A 23,595-nucleotide genomic window follows, 5' to 3' on the forward strand; every position below is an offset into this window, starting at 1 on the left:
GATTTAATTGGCCTGAAGTTTTTTGTTTTTGTTTTTTAAGCTCCCCAGGTTGATCTTTCCAAGTGTTCTCCCAGCCAGGTGTTCTCCTAGGTGGGAGTAAGGACTCCCATTAATGTGTCACTCATGTTGGGGACAGCCTCGTGAACACAGGCACACTTCTGTAGCCACAGCCATATCACAAGCATGGCTAAGCATCAGGACTCTGGAGTCAGATGCCTGGGTTCCTCTCAGTTTTGTAATCCCAGGCAAACTCTATATCATCTAGAATCCTCAATTTCCCAATATGCTGATGAGAATAATCATAATAATGCCTGAAAAAGGGTTAAAGCAGATAATGTGATAAGCTTATTAGCACAATGCCTAGCACATAGACGTACTTAACGAATATTAGGTTTTTTTGTTAACATTTTTGTTGGGATTGTGTTAGTACTGTTTCTAATATATGGTTTGTCCATAGGACCACACAAGTTAAGTTTAATTTCTTCCACACAGTATTTATTTTGTATGTATACATTGCTTAAATGAAGGAAGATTGTAAGCTATCTTGTTTTTAAATCAAAAAACAAAAAAAGCTTTCTGACTGCAGTAACAGGACATAGAGTTACAGTAAAAAGATGGCAGGGGTTACTTTTCTAAATATTTAGTTTCCATTTGCTTGGTAAGAAAGTAGTCACAGGTTGGCTCTGTCAGAAACTTGCAGATCTCATAAAGGGCTGAGTGTGAACTACGATTTTTCTAGAATCTCACTCTGGCAGGAACCTGCCCAATGATAATTCAGTTATATCTTTTACTTTTTCTCAATACTATTTACGCAACACCTCTGCAATATTTATGCCATGTAGCTACTGTTTTCAGTGTTTGTAAAAAATAAAAAACCTGCCCCCTTAATGCCTATCATTCTGGCAGGTCCTTAGTGGGTAGTACTACCTTTCTGATGAAAGGTATTTCATCAGATATTTCTGATGAGCTAGCTGCCTGCCCCCACCACAAAATGATCGTTCCAGGGGTCAAAACTCTTGCTAGAAACAACATTAAACGTCTGATGGATATTAACATACTTGCATTTACAAGCAGTGAAATTTGTCGTCTTCATGTTGTTATTTATGCAGCATTAACCTTTTTCTCCAGATCATTGAGACTGAAAATATGATGGACCGAATTGTGACTGGCTTGTCTGAGTCTAGTGTCAAGGTGCGGTTAGCTGCCGTCAGGTATGAGCTTTAAATGGTCTGAATAAAAACCCTTTGCCGTGTGTTTAACCTGTTTCCTTTCCGGACCTTCACTGAGTAAGCGCAGAATCCAAATGTTACTCAAAAGTATTTTCAGGTGAACTCATACAGTGTGTAGCATCGTTTAACAGAGAAGCTAGCTTGAAAAGCCTGTGAAGCCCTGAAGTAGTTGAATTAACAATGTCTATAGATATACTTGAAGTGCATATCAGTAATTAGTGAAATGCCAAGCAGTGTGTTTGAAAAGTAAAAGTTTGAGCTTCTTTTGAAGCTAATTTTGATTGTTCTTTGTAGATGTTTGCACAGTTTATCTAGATCTGTGCAGCAGCTTCGAACCAGTTTCCAGGATCATGCTGTGTGGAAACCTTTAATGAAGGTAAGAAGCAAGCAGCAAGCAGCACCCATTCCCACAGAGTCTTTCGTGAGTTGAGGTAGCTGACCGCCCTCCCGGTCTAGGAGCATGGCTGATGTTTGTTTAAAACATTTTGAATATTTATCTCCTCAAATCTGATGTTGTAAGCATCTCAAGGTCTGCTGAACCTGTTTCCAGGGTCAGCATCTCAAGTGTGACAGGGAAACAGGTGCCTAGTTATCTTTTCTTAAACGAAAGTTAAGTTTTTCATCTTATCTCCTTGTATGTTTGGTATTATTACACTTTAGACTTGATCCAAAGTCTTTGTAATTTTTAATTATAAGAAGGAAAGAAATCAGCCATTTAGAGATATAACTTATTCCTAGTCTTTTGGGAATCCCTGGATGTTTTTTTTACCACAGTGTTATCTTCTGCTTCTCTACACCAATATCACTTCTTTGGTCTTATAGCTTTCCTTGAGGGCCAAAAACAAAAGTCATTCAGGCCAAATAAGTCTGAATCAAGACTTCAACTAGGCATCAGGTGGCTGCTGATGGCCGCCGCCGCCGCCCCCCCCCCCCCCCCCCCCCCCCGATATATTACAGAACCACAGGTCAACTTGGTCTCTGGTCCACCATTTTTTTTTTTTTTTTTTTTAAGTCATCATACACCTTGCATTTAATTGACAGAATTTTTTTTTATTTAAGTTTTTGGTTTTTGGTTTTCAGTACCTACTATGAAAATCTCTGGGCACACTACAGACCACTTGCTCTCATCTTAAAGCTTCAGGTTACAGTAGAGACATCATTGTGGTAGAAAAAGGGGAGGCTTCAGGCAGGAAAAATACGAAGTGGGGCTTTGAGGGGAAAAAAGGAAGGCGGGAGGATTTTCCAGAGGGAGGAACAGCATGAGCAGAAACACTATGTATGGTCCATGTAGGTAGGAAGCATAAGGATGTCTTCATACTGTGGTAGAGGGGTGGGGTATTAGCACCAGGTGAAAGAGTTGGACCAGTGCTCTCTTCAGGAAGGCTGTTTTGCGATCGGCACTCTTGTTTTTAGATGGCACCTTTTTCATAGTAGCATAATCTGGATTCATTGATTCTGTCCGTTCAAGATTTTTTTTTTTTTTTTAATGCTCTCCTGTTTCCCAAAATAATTCCCAAATATTTCCTCTGGAGCCATTTTCTCTAATTGCTCAGCTCATATGAATCAGAAGTGGAACAACATGCTGTTTCTAGCTAGTTCTACCTAGGCAAAGGTTTGGTGAGCCATGTAGAAGGATTTCGTTCACTTGGGTACATGTGAGTGTATCAAACTACTACTTTGTTGCACAAAATGTAATACTAAAAGCTTGGAAGTAAATCATTGATTTATTTCAGATACTTTTAGGTTTCTGTTCAAAGGCTGTTTGCATGGCTATTGATTTTTTTCCCCTTTTGCTTTGCTATGTTTTCAACTATTGGTTAGCAAACTATAGAAGAATAGGCATTTGATTTTAATTAAAAATTTTATTTGTTGTCATTTTTTGTCCTTATTTTGGTGAAATTCTGTTTGGTCAGTGTTAGATGTCTGCTTCTGAATTTCAGTGTTATATCTTACACTACATTGAGTAATGTTTTTAAAATTTTCATAGAATCTATCCTGTTTTTTATCATTGTTACCTCATTTGAAAATAAAACTCGATAAAAGTGCATTAATCTCTATATAACAACGAATAGTATTTTTAAAGTCAATTATTAAAGCAACTTTTTAAAGCCTTGGTAGACACTCACTTATTTCTACCAATGATTCTAAGTAGTATAATTTTTGCAAAATGATTGCTTTCCTTTTTTTTAAATTTTTTAAAATGTTTTATTTATTATTGAGAGAGAGAGAGAGAAACAGACAGAGCATGAGCGAGGGAGGGCCAGAGAGGGAGGGAGACACAGAATCCGAAGCAGACTCCAGGCTCTGAGCTGTCAGCACAGAGCCCGACGTGGGGCTCAAACTCACAAGCCTTGAGATCATGACCTGAGCCAAAGTCGGACACTCAACCAACTGAGCCACCCAGGCACCCCTGTTTTTATTAATTCACATTCTTTGAGCACCCCTTTTGTGCACTGCCATTCAGTTGATAGGGGCCAGGATAAATTAGACCATAGATAGATTAGTCCTTTAAGAAGCTTAAACTTGTTAATAGCAAAGGAGATTGGCATGGCTGCACAAAGAATTTGAATAGTGGGCCGTAATAAGGGTCCTAGGAAAGGTCAGAAACTAAGGCAGGAGGTGTTCAGAGGAAGATGGAACAGCTTCTGACTGGAAGGGCTTCAAGGGAGCTTGTGGAATGGGGACGAGCTTAAAGAACGGGTAGGGCGTGTACCTGAGGGATATAGGAAGGGAAGGATATGGCAAGGGAAGATACATAATCTCAGAGGGGGTTGTGGCAAACACAGAGATCAGGATGCATAGTGTATGAGATTTGATCTTCATCAACTAGGTAACGGTGCACAGGAGAGTTAAAATGCGGTATCTTAAAAGAACTATTTCTATTTTGTAATTCTTGCTTATTCTTGGGAACTTCAGACTTGATTTAGCTGAAGAAAGCAGATAACATGTTTAACTCTGAATTTTTTTTTTTGCGATGATCCATTTCCAGTTTGTATAACTAGATCTTCTAAGATTCCTTTTGGGACCATGAGTCCAATCCTGATCTGATCGCTGGTGCAGAGGATTTAGTTGAAGTGGATATTCCATATAAGTGGTGGTGTTTCTGAAGCCTTCTCTCTTAGAATCTAGAAACCACAGGTTCTGATAACAGCAATGGTGACTAACACTTGTCATTGTGCTTTGCTGTCTTCCGAGTTGAGTGGGAGTCCATGGCAGTTTGTTTACTTCATACCTGTTATAGGTGGATGATAACAGTTATGACAATAAATTAACTTTAAAAACTTGCATTTCTGTGTGCCAGTTACTGTTCTAAAATTTTTTCATATGTTAATTCTCACAACAATACCATTATCCCCCACTTTACAGCCAAGGAATTAGTATACTTACTTAGTGATGGAACTGAAGTTTGCATTCAGGAAGTCTGTGTTCTTTATTCTCATGTTGCTTCCCTTAACATTCACCGTATCACATTTAATCTTCAAAAGTCCTATGAAGGAAGTGCAGTTTTCCTCAATTCAGAGACTCAGAGAGGTTAAGTAAACTTGAGCATATTTAAGTAAACTTGAGCACATCTAGTAAGTGGATTAGGGTTGGGACCAGGGCTGTGATTCCAGTGCTGAAAACCAGTCCCCACATTGCCCTAGCTGTGTAGTAGCTTGACTCATCCATGCTCTTGGTCAAACAGGTCCTTCTAGAGACAACATACATCAGAACGTTTCAGGCCCTAGGGCAACTTTGTGGTTTCATAAGTGGTCTGATGTGATGGAGTAAATGGAGCTAACTTGTCCCAAAGCCATCCTATGGTGTTCACACTTGTCGTATAGAGCACGCCCTCCCTGACTTGTGTTTGTCTCTTTATGTGCAGCACCTGCCATCCTGGCAGTGGGGCTGTAGCTTCTCCTGCAAGATAGGTGCAAGGGTCTTAGTCATAATTAGAGCACCAGGTAAGGTTTGACACGGTATCAAGTGGATCTTTCCTAACTCTTTCTCCGATATGAAAAGTCACGTTACAAGATAAATTGTGTTTGGTTCTCATTTGTTCTTATGATCTCACCTTCATTGTTCCAAACCATTAATAGCATCCCTTTTTTAAATTCCATAGGTTTTACAAAATGCACCAGATGAAATCCTAGTAGTAGCATCTTCCATGCTATGTAATCTTCTTCTTGAATTTTCTCCAAGCAAAGAGGTTAGTATCAATTTCTCTTCCTAGGCTTTGCCCAGTCTAGAGCTTAGTCAAATAATTTTCACAGCACTTAACTGAAATTGCAGGATTGGGGTTTAAAAACTACTTCTGAATTGTTTGATGAGGGATGTGCATGCAAATTAAATCATTTTTCAAAATACGGTTTTAATTTCCTATTCTCCCTTTTCTGTCTGGCATATGAAGCTTATTTAAAAGATATTGTAGCTTACAGTTAACCTAAACTGCCCACAACTGCAAATGTAAGGAATAATTACAAAAGTAATAGACTGTTTTCAAACTGTATATACTAAAGAATAAATGAAGACTCAATTTTATAAACCAGGATTGGAAATGGTTTCAAGAAAATAACTGCTGCCATTGGAAAATCATCTTTTTAATGTTTAATGTTAATGGTAGTTGTTTGGGGAGGGATTGCAAGTGGGAATATTTTTTCCCTTTTGTACATTTTACAAATTACATGTGTATGTATTGTTTTTAGACTAGGGAAAACTACAATAAGCTTTAATAAAGGAGGGAAGGAGCCTTATAAAGTTAGTTTTATTATGTGAAAATATCTCTGGTCTGCCCAGTTGCGAGCCAAGGGTTAGCCACTACCCTTTATTTAGTAGTTCCATTTTTGTTGAGTTTCTTTTTGGCATTGCAATACCTGTAGGCTTTTGACTATAATTAGGAAGGCATTTAGTAACAAGGTGGAGGTTCAGAGACAGTTATTCAGCCAGCAGAAATCTTGGAACAAACGGGGAGAGACTGGGAGTTATTCTGAAGGAAGAGAAAGTCTAGACAGGATGCCATAGTTTCCATCTGTTTTTCTCTGCCCTGGTCCTGGGGTTCTTGGCGTGATGATGATCTGATTGCAGTCAGTACAATACCATTTATCATCCCAAACAGCTCTTCTGTTGCCTCAGATCTACCTTCCAAATATATAGTCAGGGTCTGGTTAGAAGTGAGGTAGATGAGCTCAGGCATAGGATCATTAATGTGATTGATTTTTTTTTTTTAATTAAAGAAAATTTTTTAAGTTTATTTATTTTGAGAAAAGGAGCGTGCATACACATGTGCACAAGCGGGGGAGGGGCAGAGAAAGGTGGAGCGAGGGAATCCCATTCAGGCTCCGCCCTATCACTGTGAAACAGGGCACGAACTTAGGAACCGTGAGGTCATGACCTGAGCCAAAATCAAGAGTTAACACTTAACGACTGAGCCTCTCAGGTGCCCCCATTTTTTTAATATTAAAAATAAACTGGACCCTGAACTGCAAGGGAAGGAAATGCTATAAAAGCATTTATTAGGCTAGTTGACAAAATTGACACACGGACTATAGATTTGATAAAAGTATTGTTTTAACGTTAATTTCTCTGAATTTGGTAACTGCTCTGTAGTTATCTAAGAGAACATTTTCGTACTTAGGAAATACATATTGAAGTATGAGGGGTATATGCTCTACTTTCAAATTGTTCGGAAAAAGGTAAATGTGGATATGGGCATACAGAAGGAGAGAGATAATGATACAGCAAATACAGCAAAATGTTAAAAATTGTTGAATCTGGGAAAAGAATAAGTGGAAGTACCTTATACTATTCTTGCCGCTTTGTGAGTTTGAAGTTACTTCCAAATAAAAAACAAACAAAACAGGAGGTGGGGAGATGGGCAAAATGGATGAAAGGGAATTGGGAGACACAGGCTTCTAGTTGTGGAACGAGTTAAGTCTCAGGAGTGACAGGTATTGTAATAGCATCATACAGTGATGGGCTGTACACATAGCATGATGTATATATAAACTTGTTGAATCACTGTTGTACAACTGAAACAATGTAATATTTTGTGTCCACCATACTCAAAAAAGGTTTCAAAAAGAACAAAACCAATTTGTACAAGTGGAGGAATGTGTACCCTTTTCCAAAAATTTTTGAAAAGCACTGCCCTTTTTTTCCCCTGTGTAAGTCTGAATTGCTTAAGACAGTTCTGGAACCCACTTGAAAGGTAGCCTTTTAAGCATTCTTTGGTGACAGTAGATCTTTCCTCTAAGGTGTGAATTTTTTTTTTTGAGAAATTATTAAACCTGTTTTCAGCCAAGGATCCTAAGTAATAAAGTATGCTATGTTAGATGTAAAATGTGGCATGATTATAAAAGTATGTGGCAGTTTTGTTCGTACCATTCATAGGTAGTCCTGACAGTAGTTCTAAAAGATGGGTTCTGCAGCATGTTTGGAATAACATTGACAATCTGGAAAGAAGAGTTTGGTTATGTAAGTTTCGTCTAAGCCACCATGTTGTCATAGTCCCAGCAGGTAAAGAACACGTGGGATACACGTGTGCAGCAGGCAGGGAGTGAGCATCTCAAATGACGGTGAGCATGAGAATGTGGAATTAGATAGTGGAATCATAAGGTCATGTGTGGAATGTACAGAAATTAAGACAACTCCGGAGTCTTTCAGAACTACATAGAAAAGAGAAATGACTGGGACTATTTTTAGTGTTGGAATTATTAAGAGAAGAACTGTTCTTGCCCTTCTCAAGGTAATTTTTGTATCCTTGTGAAAGTCGCTTGGAGTTGGGTGAGAGTAGGAAAGAAACCATAGAGCGCCAGGGTATATATACATTCAGTCGCAAACCTGACTTTAAAACTGTGCATTTTTCCTTTCCAATCATAGCCAATTTTAGAATCCGGAGCTGTGGAACTACTTTGTGGATTAACCCAAAGTGAAAATCCCGCTTTGCGAGTGAATGGAATTTGGGCTTTAATGGTATGTTTCGTTCTTTTATATATGTCATCATTTACAAAGAGAATGGAGCTGTTATCAAAGTAAAAACTAAAGAATGTGTAATTTGAAATGTCTGCAATCTGCTTTTTAAAAAATGTTATTTTGGCCCAGTTTTCTAATGACCGAGGACCTGGAAGACTGAGTAGTCAACTTTCAGATTTGAATATAAGCAAGTTGCACGTCCACTGGGTGTCACAGTTCTCCCATTTTATTATTAAGGAAAGTGGATACATGTTGAAACTGGACATCAAACATGGAGAAAGCCAATTTTCCTTATCATGAATATATTGATACCTGCCTTAAGCTGCCTGCTTTACAAAGCCCTTTCATGTCTCCTTTGCTCTTTGTAACAACTCTGAAATAAGATAAGCCAGGAGTATTCATATTTCACAGACAAGTAAACTCAAGCACAGAGTGATTAAGTAACTTGCCCAGTGTAACAGAACAATGCATAAGTGCTTAATAATTTCTTAACAACTTCTAGTAAATAATTTGTGATAATCTAAATTATAAAACTTTGTAATTATGAAGTCAATAATCATTTTTCCTTAAGAGTTACTAAAATAAAATTTGTTGAAATTGAAAATGAAAATCCTACACGGATTTCTTCAAATATAATTATAGTAGTTACAATTTAGTTACTATGCATCAGACACTAAGCACTGTGTTTTATCTCTAATTCTTGTTTTGAGTTATATTGGTTTATATCCACTTTATAATTGGGAAACTGGGACTTGGAGGGTAAATGAATCATCCAGGTTGTCGCAAGTAATAAGTGATGACAAAAGGTTCTGAACCTGTTTCAGACTCATATTCTTCTTCCTGTTCCACGTGTATCTGCTGTTTTTTCAGACAAACTTTGTGATAGAAATAATCATCTTCTAAGCAAACACCGAATCCAGTAGTTTCGGGTATTTTTCTCTTAAACTTTGCATCAGCTGTTAGGACTTCTCTTTCTTGAGACTCTTTCCCAGGAGTTAGCTTTGTTTTTTTTTTTTTTTAAACCTCACTTTCTTCCCAGCCACCTTTTTAACCTCCTTCTCAGGGAATGTTTCCCCAGTTTCAGTACCCAGGTTCCAATTCCCTTTACACTTGAGTTTCAGGGACTTCACCTACTCTCATGGTTTCACCGCCCCCTAATAGAAGTTACTTTGAAATATATATACCCAAACAGAATTGTCCCTTGTTTCCCAGGTCTATCACTTAAATGGCCTGTGAGACTTCATTTGTGGCCTCCCTGACAGGTACAATTTGTTGTTGAAAATTGAACTTATCCCACTCCTCATCCATATTAACTATCTTATTCTCCTTAGTCACCGTATAACCAGCTGCTGCTTTCTTCTCTGCCCACCAAATATCAAATCCTGGAATCATCTTTGGCTTGAGTCTTTCCTTTTTTTTTTTTTTTTTTTTTTTTTTTTTTTTTTTTTTTTGGAGAAACAGTGTGAGCAGGGGAGGGTCAGAGAGAGAGTGAGACACAGATTCCAAAGCAGGCTTCAGGCTCTGAGCTGTCGGCACAGAGTCTGATGCAAGGCTCAACTCACGAACCGTGAAATCATGACCTGAGCTGAAGTCAGTTGCTTAACTGATTGAGCCACCTAGGCGCCCCTGGCTTGGGTCTTTGTGACACAGCCCAGTACTCTTTTTACTCTGCCATGCCACCTTGTGTCATTAGGTAACTTCATCTTTCGCATGTCTTAGCTCCTTAATTAAAAATAAGTTCCTGTAGGGCAATAACCACGTATTATAATAAATCTGTAGTTTACAAGAGATTTTTGTACCAGAAGTTGATTTACGAGTTATTTGGAATTGGCTGTGTTTTTATTTTCTTCAGATGTTTTTATAGCTTCAGGTTAAGCTGGGGTAAGCCATAATTTGTGCAGGAAGGAGAAAAAGGAGCAAAATAGACACCAGCCATCTGCAGTTGCTAGTAATTTGGATTCACCTCCTACCCCTTGAAGAGCTTCCTACATAATATAGCCCAGCCATATCAACCCTAGCATAGTACTGTGAATATACTAGGTGTTTCAGGGCTGGTAAAGTTAACAAAATCCACTACTAACTTGAACCCATAATATGGAAGTCCTTTTTAGTTATTTTCAAAATGGGTGGCACAGTATAGTCATTAGCAGTAATTTTGTTATTGAAGTGCACAGAAGGCAATTTGATAACCAGAAAGATTTCTTGAAAGTAACCAAGCTCAGGGGTGCCTGGGTGGCTCAGTCAGTTGAGAATCTGACTTGGGCTCAGGTCATGATCTCACAGTTCGTGAGTTTAAGCCTCACATCAAGCTCTCTCTGCTGTTAGTGCAGAGCCCACTTCAGATCCTCTGTCCCCCTCTCTCTGCCCCTTCCCTACTTGCACTCTGTCTCTCAAAAATAAATTTAAAAATAAAAATTAAAAAAAACAAAAGTAATCAAGCTCATAGATACAGATAATAGATTGGTGGTTGCCAGAGGCAGTGGTGGGAGAAATGGGTGAACTGGTTTTTTGTTTGGGTTTTTTTCCTTTTTTAGTCTAAGTAAATTGAATAATTTTTTAAAACTAACAGTAGATTTTGTATTTATTTGACAAATCTTAAGACACTCAAATGCCCATATCAGGAAGTGGTCATATTCCTTATGCAGGAGGGTATATAGGAGTTATAGTTATCTTTCTCTTGATATAATTAATAGGTGATTAACAGGATTCAGAAACATAATGTGACTTAAATTTAAGGATTTCTGCAGCTTTTATTTTTACTTTGAAAATTATCAGAGTTACTATTAAAATATAATTTAATAAAGCAAATTATGCATGATTCTTGAAACTTCTTTAATCCTTTCAGAATATGGCATTTCAGGCTGAACAAAAAATAAAAGCAGATATTTTACGAAGCTTGAGTACTGAACAGCTATTCCGGTTATTATCAGATTCAGATTTGAATGTGCTGATGAAGACATTGGGACTTCTTAGAAATCTCCTCTCTACTCGGCCTGTAAGTAAAATCATCCAGGTTTCCAGATGAACTACCCCTGCATATGCAGTGCGAAACGTTGCCCACCCTCACTGTTCCCATCGATATCTGCCCAGAAGTGATTCAAATGCTGCCCCTTTCCAAAGAAGTTTGAAGTTAGTATCAATATCACTTGCATAGGTGTTCTGGGAGCTGCTTTACCATATAGCCACCTGACCCTCCAATCCTCCACTGCCTGTCCTGTCTCCCTCTCCTTACTCCATGCTAGATGTGAGCCGGCCTTGATATGTCACCTTATTCTTACTTGGTTTGCTGGCCAGAGTGGGTTTTCTCATCTGCCTAAATCACTTACCTCTGGGGCCTCTGCTTCTTTCCCTTTAAAGAATCCTTCTCAGTGCTATTCCATAGATAGCTCCTCACCCTGCCAACATTTACTGGATTGACCTCTGAAGATGTCAGCATGGGGAACAGTGGGTATATGTCAAAGCAGGAGAGGCTGAGCCTCGTGGGGTCCCTCTCCTTGTTCTCTAATGTTCCATGAACAACAGTGTCAGTGACATTCAGGTAGATGAACCATGATGGTTCCTTTGTGCCTCACTTGTTTTCTGAGCCTTATTTGTACATTTGTGCGCCAGGGTGTTAGTAAATCTGTGCCATATTTTCCATGTCTCTGGCTTCTCCCCCTTCCCCATACATTTTTAAAATTCCTTTTTCTTTAATATCTTTGGGCTTGAGGATCCCCAGTGATTGCAGTCCTGTATTCTATCAGGCCAAGTCTGTGTTCTCTTTATCTTCAAGTCATCCAGAAAAATGTAAAATATATATGTATGTGTGTGTACCTAATGTATATCTCTATATGTATATGTGTACACATATATAGAGAGAGAGGGAGAGAGAGAGAAGGCAAAATGCAGTTTTATACTATGATAAACACTATCCGTTGGTATCTAGTTATATATGCAGTTCTCTTTCAAGCAGTTATGTATTATATTGTTTAACTTTGAGAAGCTTTCTGTTCTTTTCTATGGTGTTTTTCTCTGTTCCCCGGATAATAATTATGGGTTTTCCATTATTTTGCAGCATATAGATAAAATAATGAGTACACATGGGAAGCAAATTATGCAAGCCGTCACCCTTATTCTGGAAGGAGAGCATAACATTGAGGTCAAAGAGCAGGTATGTGTCCCCCCACCCCCTTTTATTTTCCCCTGAGGAAAATCTTCCACGTGTGAATATCAAGAAGGATCCTCATTAGGAGTCTCCTGAATATTCAGATCTGCGAAAGATAGATTGCTGAGATCAGAGGTGCTGTAGAGACCAGAAAGATTTGAGAAGAAAGATCCTCCATCACCCCTGAAACTGTTTTCAAGAATTCTTCCTCCCAGAATAGAAGAAAACATTACCAGAGTCTGTAGTTTCACCCTCTGTGTCATGCACTGTGCACACTGTCCCTGTATATATAGGGATATCACCTTTGATCATACCAGAGTGAATCCACTCTCCAGGACTCATCATTTCCAGCTTTCTATATCCACCATGCACTGAACTGAAACTCCTGTAACACCCTGATAAAATAATCCCTTATGGTGGAGTCGTTTTTCATTTTTTTAACTCTAATACATCCCTGTTCTTTATTCCTATCCCATACTTCTACTTTCTGTTTTGTTTCAGTACAGCAGGTTTAGGGTAGGCATAAAAATACAGAGACCCTGCATTCATCAGGGGACAGTTTGGGAATTACTTTTCTGTATTTCCTGGGATTTATTATAGGATCTTTAACATAGTGTATGTTTTGTCATAAAAAGAAAGGTCACCTACAAACTTAAATTTCTAATACAAGATCTGAGGCAATGGTAATGTTCAACTCTCTGACACAGATGTTGGCTACATGGTGTGTTCACTTTCAAAATTCATTGAGCTGTACACTTTCATGCGTGGAGGAAACCTGCCCAAGGTCATCAGTGGAGAGTTGAACCTAGAGTCTAAGTGCAGGGCCCATGCTCCGCATTCTCTGTGTTCCTGAGTGAGAGTAATTCCTCAGGCTTCAGAACAATCCAGGAAGTAAGAGTGGTAGAATGTGGGGGCTGTGATTGAATTTGTGAGCAAAAAAGGCAAAAATATTTGACAAAGTGATTTTAAGATGGACATGGTAGCTGATTTCTCTTAAAATTCAATAATAAACAACTTTGTTCATTGATAAAAATTTAACACAGAAAAACTAATCTCATAGGCATCACTGAAATTAGGTTGAATGTGATCTGTTGAACACAACAATGAAGAAGATGCATTGTTCAAAATATTCTACCTGAAGAGCATAGGTGTCCATTTTGTCTATAAAAACGCCTCACCTAGATAGAATTCCTTTAACTTGAAAAGTGTAGCAAGGCAAAAAGTTGAGGCAAGATTTGGATGAGGGCCAAAAAAAAAAAAAAAGACCAATAACAGTACTGTGTTCTGTCAGGACTCAAATTATACTCTTCATATAGATCTTGGTGATGGTCTGGGAGTGGGTAGGTGATGATGGGAGGCTTAAACTATCTGGTTGTTAGCTGGAAGTTTAATTCTTCTCTGACATTATCTGATAATGTCTTTTTCTTTCTTGAGGTATATTGACATCCAATAAGCTACATATATTTGAAGTGTATACTGTGATATGTTGACATAGGTATATACCATGAAGTGGTCACCACAATCAAGATAGTGAGCATATCTATCACTGTCCTTCTATTGGGAGCAAGACAAGTAGTGAACATATCTATCACTGTCCTTCTATTGGGAGCAAGACAAGTATGTCCATTCTTCCCAGTCTTATTCAGCAGCCTCTGGAGTTGCTACCAAGTGCAATAAGGCAAGAAAAAGAAATAAAAGGCATGTAGATTGGAAAGGAAGAAATAAAACTATTCCCAGACAACATGAATGCCTTGATAGAAAATGCCATGGACTCATCAAAAAAAGTTAGAACTAATCAATGAATTAGCCAAGGCTACAAGATAGAGAAAGCTATCGTATTTTTTTTAATTTTATTTTTTTACTTTTTAAAATTTACATCCAAATTAGCATATAGTGAAACAATGATTTCGGGAGTAGATTCCTTAATGCCCGTTACCCATTTAGCCCATCCCCCCTCCCACAACCCCTCCAACAACCCTCAGTTTGTTCTCCATATTTATGAGTCTCTTTTGTTTTGTCCCCCTCCCTGTTTTTATATTATTTTTGTTTACCTTCCCTTATATTCATCTGTTTTGTCTCTTAAAGTCCTCATATGAGTAAAGTCATATGATATTTGTCTTTCTCTGACTAATTTTGCTTAGCATAATACCCTCCAGTTCTATCCACGTAGTTGCAAATGGCAAAATTTCATTCTTTTTGATTGCCGAGTAATACTCCAGTGTGTGTGTGTGTGTGTGTGTGTATACACACACCACATCTTCTTTATCCATTCATCCATCGATGGACATTTGGGCTCTTTCCATAATTTGACTATTGTTGATAGTGCTGCTATAAGCATGGGGGTGCATGTGTATTTCTATCTTTAGTTTTTTGAGGAACCTCCGTACTGTTTTCCAGAGTGGCTGCACCAGCTTGCATTCCCACCAACAGTGCAAAAGAGATCCTCTTTCTCTGCATCCTCGCCAACATCTTTTGTTGCCTGAGTTGTTAATGTTAGCCATTCTGACAGGTGTGAGGTGGTATCTCATTGTGGTTTTGATTTGTATTTCCCTGATGATGAGTGACGTTGAGCATCTTTTCATGTGTCTGTTGGCCATCTGGATGTCTTCTTTGGAGAAGTGTCTATTCATGTCTTTTGCCCATATCTTCACTGGATTATTTGTTTTTTGGGTGTTGAGTTTGATAAGTTCTTTGTAGATTTTGGATACTAACCCTTTATCTGATATGTCATTTGCGAATATCTTCTCCCATTCTGTTGGTTGCCTTTTAGTTTTGCTGATTGTTTGCTTCGCTGTGCAGAAGCTTTTTATTTTGATGAGGTCCCAGTAGTTCATTTTTGCTTTTGTTTCCCTTGCCTCCGGAGACGTGTTGAGCAAGAAATTGCTGCGGGCAAGATGAAAGAGGTTTTTGCCTGCTTTCTCCTGGAGGATTTTGATGGCTTCCTGTCTTACATTGAGGTCTTTCATCCACTTTGAGTTTATTTTTGTGTATGGTGTAAGGAAGTGGTCCAGGTTCATTCTCCTGTATGTTGCTGTCCAGTTTTCCCAGCACCACTTGCTGAAGAGACTGTCTTTATTCCATTCGATAGTCTTTCCTGCTTTGTCAAAGATTAGTTTCCCATACGTTTGTGGGTCCATTTCTGGGTTCTCTATTCTATTACATTGATCTGAGTGTCTGTTCTTGAACCAGTACCATACTGCCTTGATGATTACAAAAAGCTATTGTATTTTTTCAACGTTTATTTATTTTTGGGACAGAGAGAGACAGAGCATGAACAGGGGAGGGGCAGAGAGAGAGGGAGACACAGAACTGGAAACAGGCTCCAGGCTCCGAGCCATCAGCCCAGAGCCCGACGCGGGGCTCGAACTCACGGACCGCGAGATCGTGACCTGGCTGAAGTCGGACGCTTAACCGACTGCGCCACCCAGGCGCCCCTATTGTATTTTTAATATAGTGGTGTGAACAAGTAGAATTTGAAATTCTAAAAACAGTACCATTTATAGTAGCTCAGAAACCATGATATACTTATGTATAAATCTCACCAAATATGTGCAGGATCTCTATGCTGAAAACTTCAAAACACTGATAATGAAAAAAATTAAATACCTAAATAAATGGAGAGGTACACCATATTAAAATGTCATTATGTCTTATTCTTGACATATTTTGTTGGATTCAATTTACTGAAATTTGGTAAGAAATGCTTCACATCTATATTCACGAGAGATAATGCTGTATAGCTTGTGATGTCTTTATCTGATGTTAATATTGATATTTGATTATTGGGGAATGCTTGCCTCAGGGAATGAGGTGAAGACATTCCCTCCTCAGTTTTTGTAAGGAATTTGTGACGAATTGGTATTCTTTCTTTCTTAAATTTTGGTGGAATATACCAGTGAAGCCATCTGGAACATTGTATTTCTTTTGTGGAAACGTGTTTAGCTAAATTCTATTTCTTTTACAGAAGGAGGAATATTCATGTTACCTATTTCTTCTTGAGTGAGCTTTGGTATTTTGCGTCCTTCAAGAATTTGTCCGTTTCATCTTTTTCAAATTTATTAACATAAAGTATTTCATAATATTCTCTTATCTTTTTAAAGTCTGTAGTATTCTTTGCATTTTGTCTCCCCTTTTGTTCTTTTAGTTGGTGATTCCTTTGTTCCTGTTCAGTCTGGCTAGAGGTTTATCAACTTAATTGATCTTTTCAGAGAAGAAGCTTTTGATTTCATTGATTTTTTTTCCCCTCTATTTTCTCTATTTCAGGGGTTGGCAAACTTTTTTTTTTTTTTTTGGCAAACTTTTTCTACAAAGGTCAGGGTAGATATCTTAAGTTTTGCAGGTCATCCAGTCAGCTGTGCTGTTCTAGCCTGAAAGCAGCTATAGACAATATGTAAGCAAGTAGACATGGTTATTTTCCAAGAACATTCTATTGGCCAAACAGGGAGTGGGTTGGATTTGGCCGGCAGGCTATAATTTGCCAGTCCCTGCTCCATATCATTAATCTCCCGTTCACACGAGTATGTGTGTGTGCCGTGTGCACATGGACATCTGTGTAGCTTTCCTCTCTGCTCCCTAGCTTCCAGGTTAAATTGTTGGGCCCAAGAACTAATTGATCCTTTTAAGACTGTTACAGTGGGGATTGTGTGGGCTTCAAAACAGACCTGTAGCTCACTCTGCCATGCTGTCCAAGCCTGAGCATGCATGGGTGTATTCGTGCACTCCAAGAAGGGGAATCACTTGCCTATCTTGCTGAACTAGTCTATTCTGAGAAATATTTCGTGAAATCCCCCTTATATTTGTCTTAGTGGGTAAGAGAGGGGTAGGTAGTTGTTGCCTAGATAAGGCTAAAGGTGTTTGTCATTCTCTCCTCTTCCTGGAAATACCTAGGTCATGAAGCCTTTTAAATTGTGATCCATGGTTAAGAGTCCAAACCTATTTATCCCTTTCCCGTCCCCTCAGTCCTAAGAAATTCAAGGGTATTGTGCCTGCCAAGATTGTTGACAGGCTCACATGTTCCAGCTCACTTTGAAATCTGACATCCTCCTCAGAGCATCTCACATACTTCTGGAGCATATCAACATACTCTCAATCATGGCTTTCGTGCCCTGGAATAGACCTCGGTGCCTGCTCAAGCCTTGAATTATAAATTGCATTTTCTATGTGTCTTGTATCCCAGAGGCAAACTTTTTTTTCCTTTTTTTTTTTTCAAACCTCAGGACTCACTCCCTAATCTAAGAAGAATAAGATCACACACTCTTTATAGCTGAGGCTTTAGGCCATAGTAAGAAAACAGTCTCCTCAATTAGCTGTAATCTTCAAGCTTAATTAGCGTAAGTCTGCCAGAAGAAAGGTTAGAGTTGGAGAAAAGTATTTGAATTTAGACCCTATTCGCACTTCTCATCACTTTGTTTGAGTGGTTCTTCGCTGTGCTCCAGGACTCACTGTCACTTCCTCCATGAAGCCTTCCCTGACCATTGAAGTATCAAGCAAGCGCACGTCATGCTTTCTCGGTTCCATTTTTCCTCTGTCACATCACAGTGAGATGTAATTGTGTGATGGCTTCAAAGTCAGGTAGTGTGTGTTACTCCTGTCTTACCTGATGCCCTGCAGAGTGCACGCACATTGTAGGTGCTCAGTAAGTGTTTGTTGAATTGCAGATACTGACACTGACTGGCTCAGTATCCTTTCCACAGTTCTCTCACCTTTGCCTAACCCTTGCCTCCTGCTGGTCTGGCTGTGAGACTCCCAGCAGCTGACAGAAAGTCCCTTCCTCCACTGCCATTGTGGTGATTATCCTCAGGTTACCCTGACCTGCCAGCTGGCACAGGCTCCCTCCAGTCTCATTAGGCCAACCTGGACTAAGCTCCTTCACACATTTTCCTTACCTTTCTGTTCCTCTAGCCAGGTTTTTAAAAGTCAAGAGATCCTAAATGCATGTGTCTAGTGGACAAGATCCAGGCCCTCACCCAGAAGGTGAGGTAGCTTAGAGCTTGGGAGCAGGTAGCACTTGGAGTGGGCAGCAGGAGGGAGGTTGCAACACCTGTGACGCTCCCACCAAAGAGACCACTTTTTTGAAGAAACCTCATTGGGTTAGCAATAAGAGTTTGTTTTAGGAATGAAATTTTCAAGAAAATGATAACAGTTTTATATGAGAGCATGAACTATAAGACATGGCTGCCTTTGCCCAGTGATGGCTTATGCCCCAAAAGAAATTAATGAGATATTTGGGTTCTCTTTTGCCTAAGGTAGACTTACCTTAGGTGTGGTTACTTCATTGGCGATGGTGTCAGGAGAGAAGAGATCAGAGTGGGACCTGTGAGCGTCTGTGTACTTCAGGTGGGAAATTGCCTGGGCTCTTGAGAGCTTGCCTCTGGGACTACAGAGCTTTCCTGATCACCAGCCCTTTGTTCTTTTCCAGACACTGTGCATCCTAGCCAACATAGCAGATGGGACAACAGCAAAAGAACTCATTATGACCAATGATGACATCCTGCAGAAAATCAAGTATTACATGGTAGGCCTTTGTCCCTTTCACTGCTCCACGGTAGCTTCATCAGAAGGCAGGGACTATAGCATTGTTAGTGCAAAACAAATGGTGCAGAGATTAAAAAAAAGAAGAGACTACTCTGTAACAGATTTAAGGAGCTCTCTTTCATCCTGAAGAAAAAGAGACTGGAAGGCCTTGAAGCTTGTGCTGTTTGGCAGTATTACCACCCATCCATCACCCCACTCCCCACCCTCGTTGTCTCCTGATTGCCTCCTTATTCAGTGAAGACTTGGGCTCTTGGATTTCCTTCAGTGCCCCGAAACCCGTCTTACCTCTCAAGGCTTCTGTCTGATGTGTGTGAGCTCTTAAGCCTCCAGCACCCGTGGCACTTGTTCTTTGACCCGTTTGCTTGCAAACACAATCTGCTACCTACTTCCAAACACGTCGGTCACCTATTGCCACAGCCATCCCGTGGATCTTGTCATCAGCAGAAACTGCCCATTGCCAAAATCTGACAGTCTTTTCATTCTGTCAGTGTCTCCTAACAAAACCCTAACTGTGGGTGAACCTGTCTTCTCTTTGCCTGCCTGTCAGAGTCCACAGCTGCAGAGAAAGGCATAGAACCAGGCTGATTGGTTTCATGTTAATTTCACAGTTTACAACCAACCCACCCCCACCCCCACCCCCACCATGGGTACTCAGCAGTGTCTACTACCCCTCTGTGATTCTCCAGCAAGCTGACACCTCTCATGCAAAATGGGTTCTTACCTTCTTGTTCTTTAAACCTCACCTTTTCTCTCCCTCATCACTCATAGTGATGACTTCACCTTCTGTTCTATTATGAGAATAGAGGCCAGAATCCCTTAGTGGCTCCCTGTTAACACCTTGAATAACATCCATACCCACCTTGTGATGGCCTGTGAAGTCCTGCATGATCCGACTCATCCGTGTCCCCAACTCCTCTCACTTCCCTCTTTGCTTTGTTCATTACACTGACCTCCTTCTGTTCCTTAAAAAGGCCATGCATTTTCCTTCCTACCTTGGGACGTTTGCACATGCTGGCTCTGCTCTGCCTGGAACACTTTTTCTTCACACTCTTTGGTGTGCCTTTTAACCTCTCAGATCTGAGCTCAACTGACACATCTTGTGGGCTCTTATCCATGTGGGTTATACTTTGTTACCTTCAGAGCTGAATTACAGTGATACATAAAGTGTTTGTGTCCCTCCTAAGCTCCATGAAGGCAAGAACTAGGTCAGTTTTTTGTACATTTTCATATATATCACCTTGGACGATGCCTGGCCTTTAGTATGTGCTCAGTAAATATTTGTTGAATGAAGCAGTAATGCTTCAACCAGGAATTCCCTTATCTTTCCAATACCAGATCCACATAGTATCTCTAATCTTTTCAAAGTTTTTCTTGATTTCCCATATCCACCGAGGTATACCTGTTCATAGCCAGGCTTTATAAAAGTATCTTCTATACACGCTAACTCCTTCTTCACCTCTAAAATTCACTCTAACTACTTCATATGGCCTTTACTTCATCACTCAACTAAAACTGCTCTGCTTAAGGTTACCAATGACCTCCATGATGCCAAATCCAAAGTTTTCTCTCCTAATCTCACCTCACGTACAGCAGCCTTCAACACAGCTGACATTTCCTCTTGGAAACATTCTTTTCTTGTGTTTTCCATGACAGTATCCCTCCTTGCTTAGCCCTGGACTCTTCTTTTCTCTCCTACATGCTCTCCTGAGACCTGTGGTCTTTATTACACTATTACACAGTGGCATTTCCTAGGGAGCTTTCAAAGATTGTAGCCTTGTCCCTTTCCTTTCAAGCTTCTGATTTATTAGGTCTGGGTTGTGGCTTGGGCATCAGGGTTTTTGAAAGTTCCCCAGGTGATTCTTATGTATAGCTGTGGTTGAAAACCCCTGGTTTAGGGGGATCTCATCCACTCCCATGGCTTTTACCATCCTCTATATGCTTTTTTTGGTTTCTGGGCTCTGGTCTAGTAGTCTTGATAAATGGAATAGGCATTTATAGTATTTACATTTTCCATAGTATCCAACAATATAAAATACAAACAAAGTAATGGTTACTGGCCTTCAAAAGCTATGACAACAAGCTTTCCTGATGGTGCCTGCAGCTCTGCAAACGCTTGTTCTTTTCTTAATGTGGGCAGGGCGTAGAGGAGGGTCACATGGAGGATATACCTCCAGACTTGTTTTCTGAACTCTGGACTCATATATCCTGCCTATTCTACATCTCCATGTGCCTGTCTGATGCTTCCTGAAGGTGATGTTTAAAGATGAATTCTTGGGGCACCTGGGTGACTTGGTCGATTAAGCATTCAACATTGACTCAGGTCATCATCTCACAGTTTGTGGGTTAGAGCCCTGTGTCTGGCTCTGTACTGACAGCTCAAAGCCTGGAGCCTGCTTCAGATTCTGTGTCCCTCTCTCTCTGCCCCTCCCCCACTCACACTGTCTCTCTCTCTCTCTCTCTCTCTCTCTCTCTCTCAAAAAATAAATAAACATTAAAAAAATAAAAATTGGGTTTTTTTTTTTTTAATACTCTTATTTTAGAGAGAGAGCGTGAGCAAGGGAGGGGCAGAGAGAGGGAGACACAGAATTTGAAGCAGGCTCCATGCTCTGAGCTATCAGCACAGACTGGCCCGACATGGGGCTCGAACCCACAAACCATGAGATCATGACCTGAGCTGAAGTCTGATGCCCAACCAACTGAGCCACCCAGATGCGCTAGAAATGAATTCTTAAATATCTCCCCTAAACCTAAGTTTCCTCTCTCCTGATCTTTCCCATCTCAGTATAGTAGCTCTGCCCTGCTCAAACCTGGGAGCCAGTCTTGATTTCTCGAGCTCTTTCACCTCATTAATCCAGTTTTTCAGCAGGTCCTGTCAGTCGTTCCCCCAAAGCAAAATTGGATTCTTTTTGCTTCTTTCTATCACCACTGCCCTCACTCTGGACCAAGCCATAGCATCTCACGCCTGATTGACTATAATAGCCTCCTGGACACCTCTGCACGGTCACTCCTCCAGTCCCTTCAGCCCAGGTCAGATCTTCACCATCCACTGCTTAAATCCTTCGGGAGCTTCCTCCCAACTCAGAGTGAAATCTGAAGTCCTTTCTCTGGCCTACAAGGGCCCACAATTTAGCCACGCCCACTTCTCTGAAAGTTGCCCCGCTTTGCCTTCTCAGTATGCACAAGCTCGGTAGCTCCTTCTTACCTCAGACCTTTTCAGGAACTTTTCCTTCCTCTTGGTGCCCCTAGGCCCTTGCTCTTGGCACCACTTGTACCTTTCTATCCCTTAAGTCTCTGCTTAAACGTTGCCTCCTGTAGGGTGCCTGGGTGGCTCAGTCAGCTGAGCATTGGACTCTTGATTTCCGCTCGGGTCATGATCTCACAATTCATGGGACTGAGCCCAGCTCAGAGCCTACTTGGGATTCTCTCTCCCCCTTTCTCTGCCCCTCCTCCACTCAACACGCACCTGTGCTTTCTCCTCTCAAAATAAACATTTAAAACAAAAATCTTGCCTCCTTCAAAGAGATCTCTTCTTTGCTCTCCACCTAAATTAGATTCCCACCCCTTCACCCTGTAGTTTCCTCCATCACAATTTGTTTCCTCAAGAAATATGTATAGAATGAATGAACTTATACATCGTAAACATGTATTTTTGTACAGTATATCATTTCATTTATTCAACAAATACCCATTCAGGTGGGAGCAGATGATAAGTTTTATTATGTTTTGTCTTTGTGGAACCTGAACTGGGTATCTCTTTAAAAGTCTTGGCAGGTATGGGGTGCCTGGGTGGCTTAGTCAGTTAAGTGTCAGACTTCAGTTCAAATCATGATCTTACAATTTGTGAGTTCGAGCTCTGTGCTGGGCTATGTTCTGACAGCTCAGAGACTGGAGCCTGCTTCAGGTTCTGTGTCTTCCTCTCTCTCTCTGCCCCTTCCCCATTCATGATCTGTCTCTCTTTCTCAAAAAAACATTAAAAAAAAGAGAGAGAGAGAGTACAATTTAAAAGTCTGGACAGGTAAAAAGGGAAAAGAATCACCAGCCATAGAATTGTAGTGAAGAAAGCCACGTCCACTTCCTGTCTGTGCGTTGTTGAGATACAGTCCTACATGATGAGATAAATCTCTCTGCCTTCAAGAACTGTTGAGTATATTATGCCACTGGTATTTTCCAGATATGCATTTTATTTAAATGTACTGGGGACTTTTTTCTTAATTGATCAATAGGAAAATCATCTGTAATGATTGTTTTACTATTGGGTCCTCTGTCATGTAGGAGAAAGCAGTCTATATGGGTAAATGATCCAACTTTAACAAAAGTGGTTATACTTTGAGTACATGAAGAAAAATAAGAATTGTGTTTCAGAAGATGAGGAAGCTCCTTAATAGTAGAAACATTAGATAAAGCAAGTAAAGACTCAATCAAGTATTGTGGGACATCACCCCACAAATAAGAGTAATTTACTTTTAAGAGTAAGAGTAGTACTCTTAGGAATAAGAGTATTTGGGGCACCTGGGTGGCTTAGGTGGCTGAGTGTCCAACTCTTTATTTTGGCTCAGGCCATGATCTCACAGTTGGTAGGTTCATGCCCCACATCCGGCTCCACACTGATAGTGTGGAGCCTACTTGGGATTCTCTCTCCCTCCCTCTCTCTCTGCTCCTCCCCTGCTCATGCTCTCTTTCTCTCTCAAAAATAAATTTTAAAACAAAAAAAAGTAATTTGAAATAGATCATCAGTAG

General features: G+C 40.1%; 1 protein-coding gene across 3 annotated transcripts in view; it reads left to right on the forward strand.

Annotated features, from left to right (window-relative positions):
- The window catches only part of ARMC8 (armadillo repeat containing 8), a 108,070-nt gene that overhangs the window by 76,425 nt on the left and 8,050 nt on the right, over positions 1 to 23,595 (forward strand). For 2 of the 3 annotated variants that reach the window (XM_030329422.1, XM_030329423.1), the window contains 7 exons: positions 1,129 to 1,211; positions 1,524 to 1,605; positions 5,332 to 5,418; positions 8,088 to 8,180; positions 11,026 to 11,175; positions 12,235 to 12,330; positions 18,743 to 18,838. In XM_030329422.1, coding sequence (XP_030185282.1) covers positions 1,129 to 1,211; positions 1,524 to 1,605; positions 5,332 to 5,418; positions 8,088 to 8,180; positions 11,026 to 11,175; positions 12,235 to 12,330; positions 18,743 to 18,838 — 687 coding nt within the window. Of the gene's footprint in view, positions 1 to 1,128; positions 1,212 to 1,523; positions 1,606 to 5,331; positions 5,419 to 8,087; positions 8,181 to 11,025; positions 11,176 to 12,234; positions 12,331 to 18,573; positions 18,661 to 18,742; positions 18,839 to 23,595 lie in introns of all 3 variants that reach the window. The other variant, XM_030329424.1, reaches the window with a different exon arrangement.

Source organism: Lynx canadensis, chromosome C2 (genome assembly GCF_007474595.2).
Source record: "Lynx canadensis isolate LIC74 chromosome C2, mLynCan4.pri.v2, whole genome shotgun sequence".
NCBI lineage: Eukaryota > Metazoa > Chordata > Mammalia > Carnivora > Felidae > Lynx > Lynx canadensis.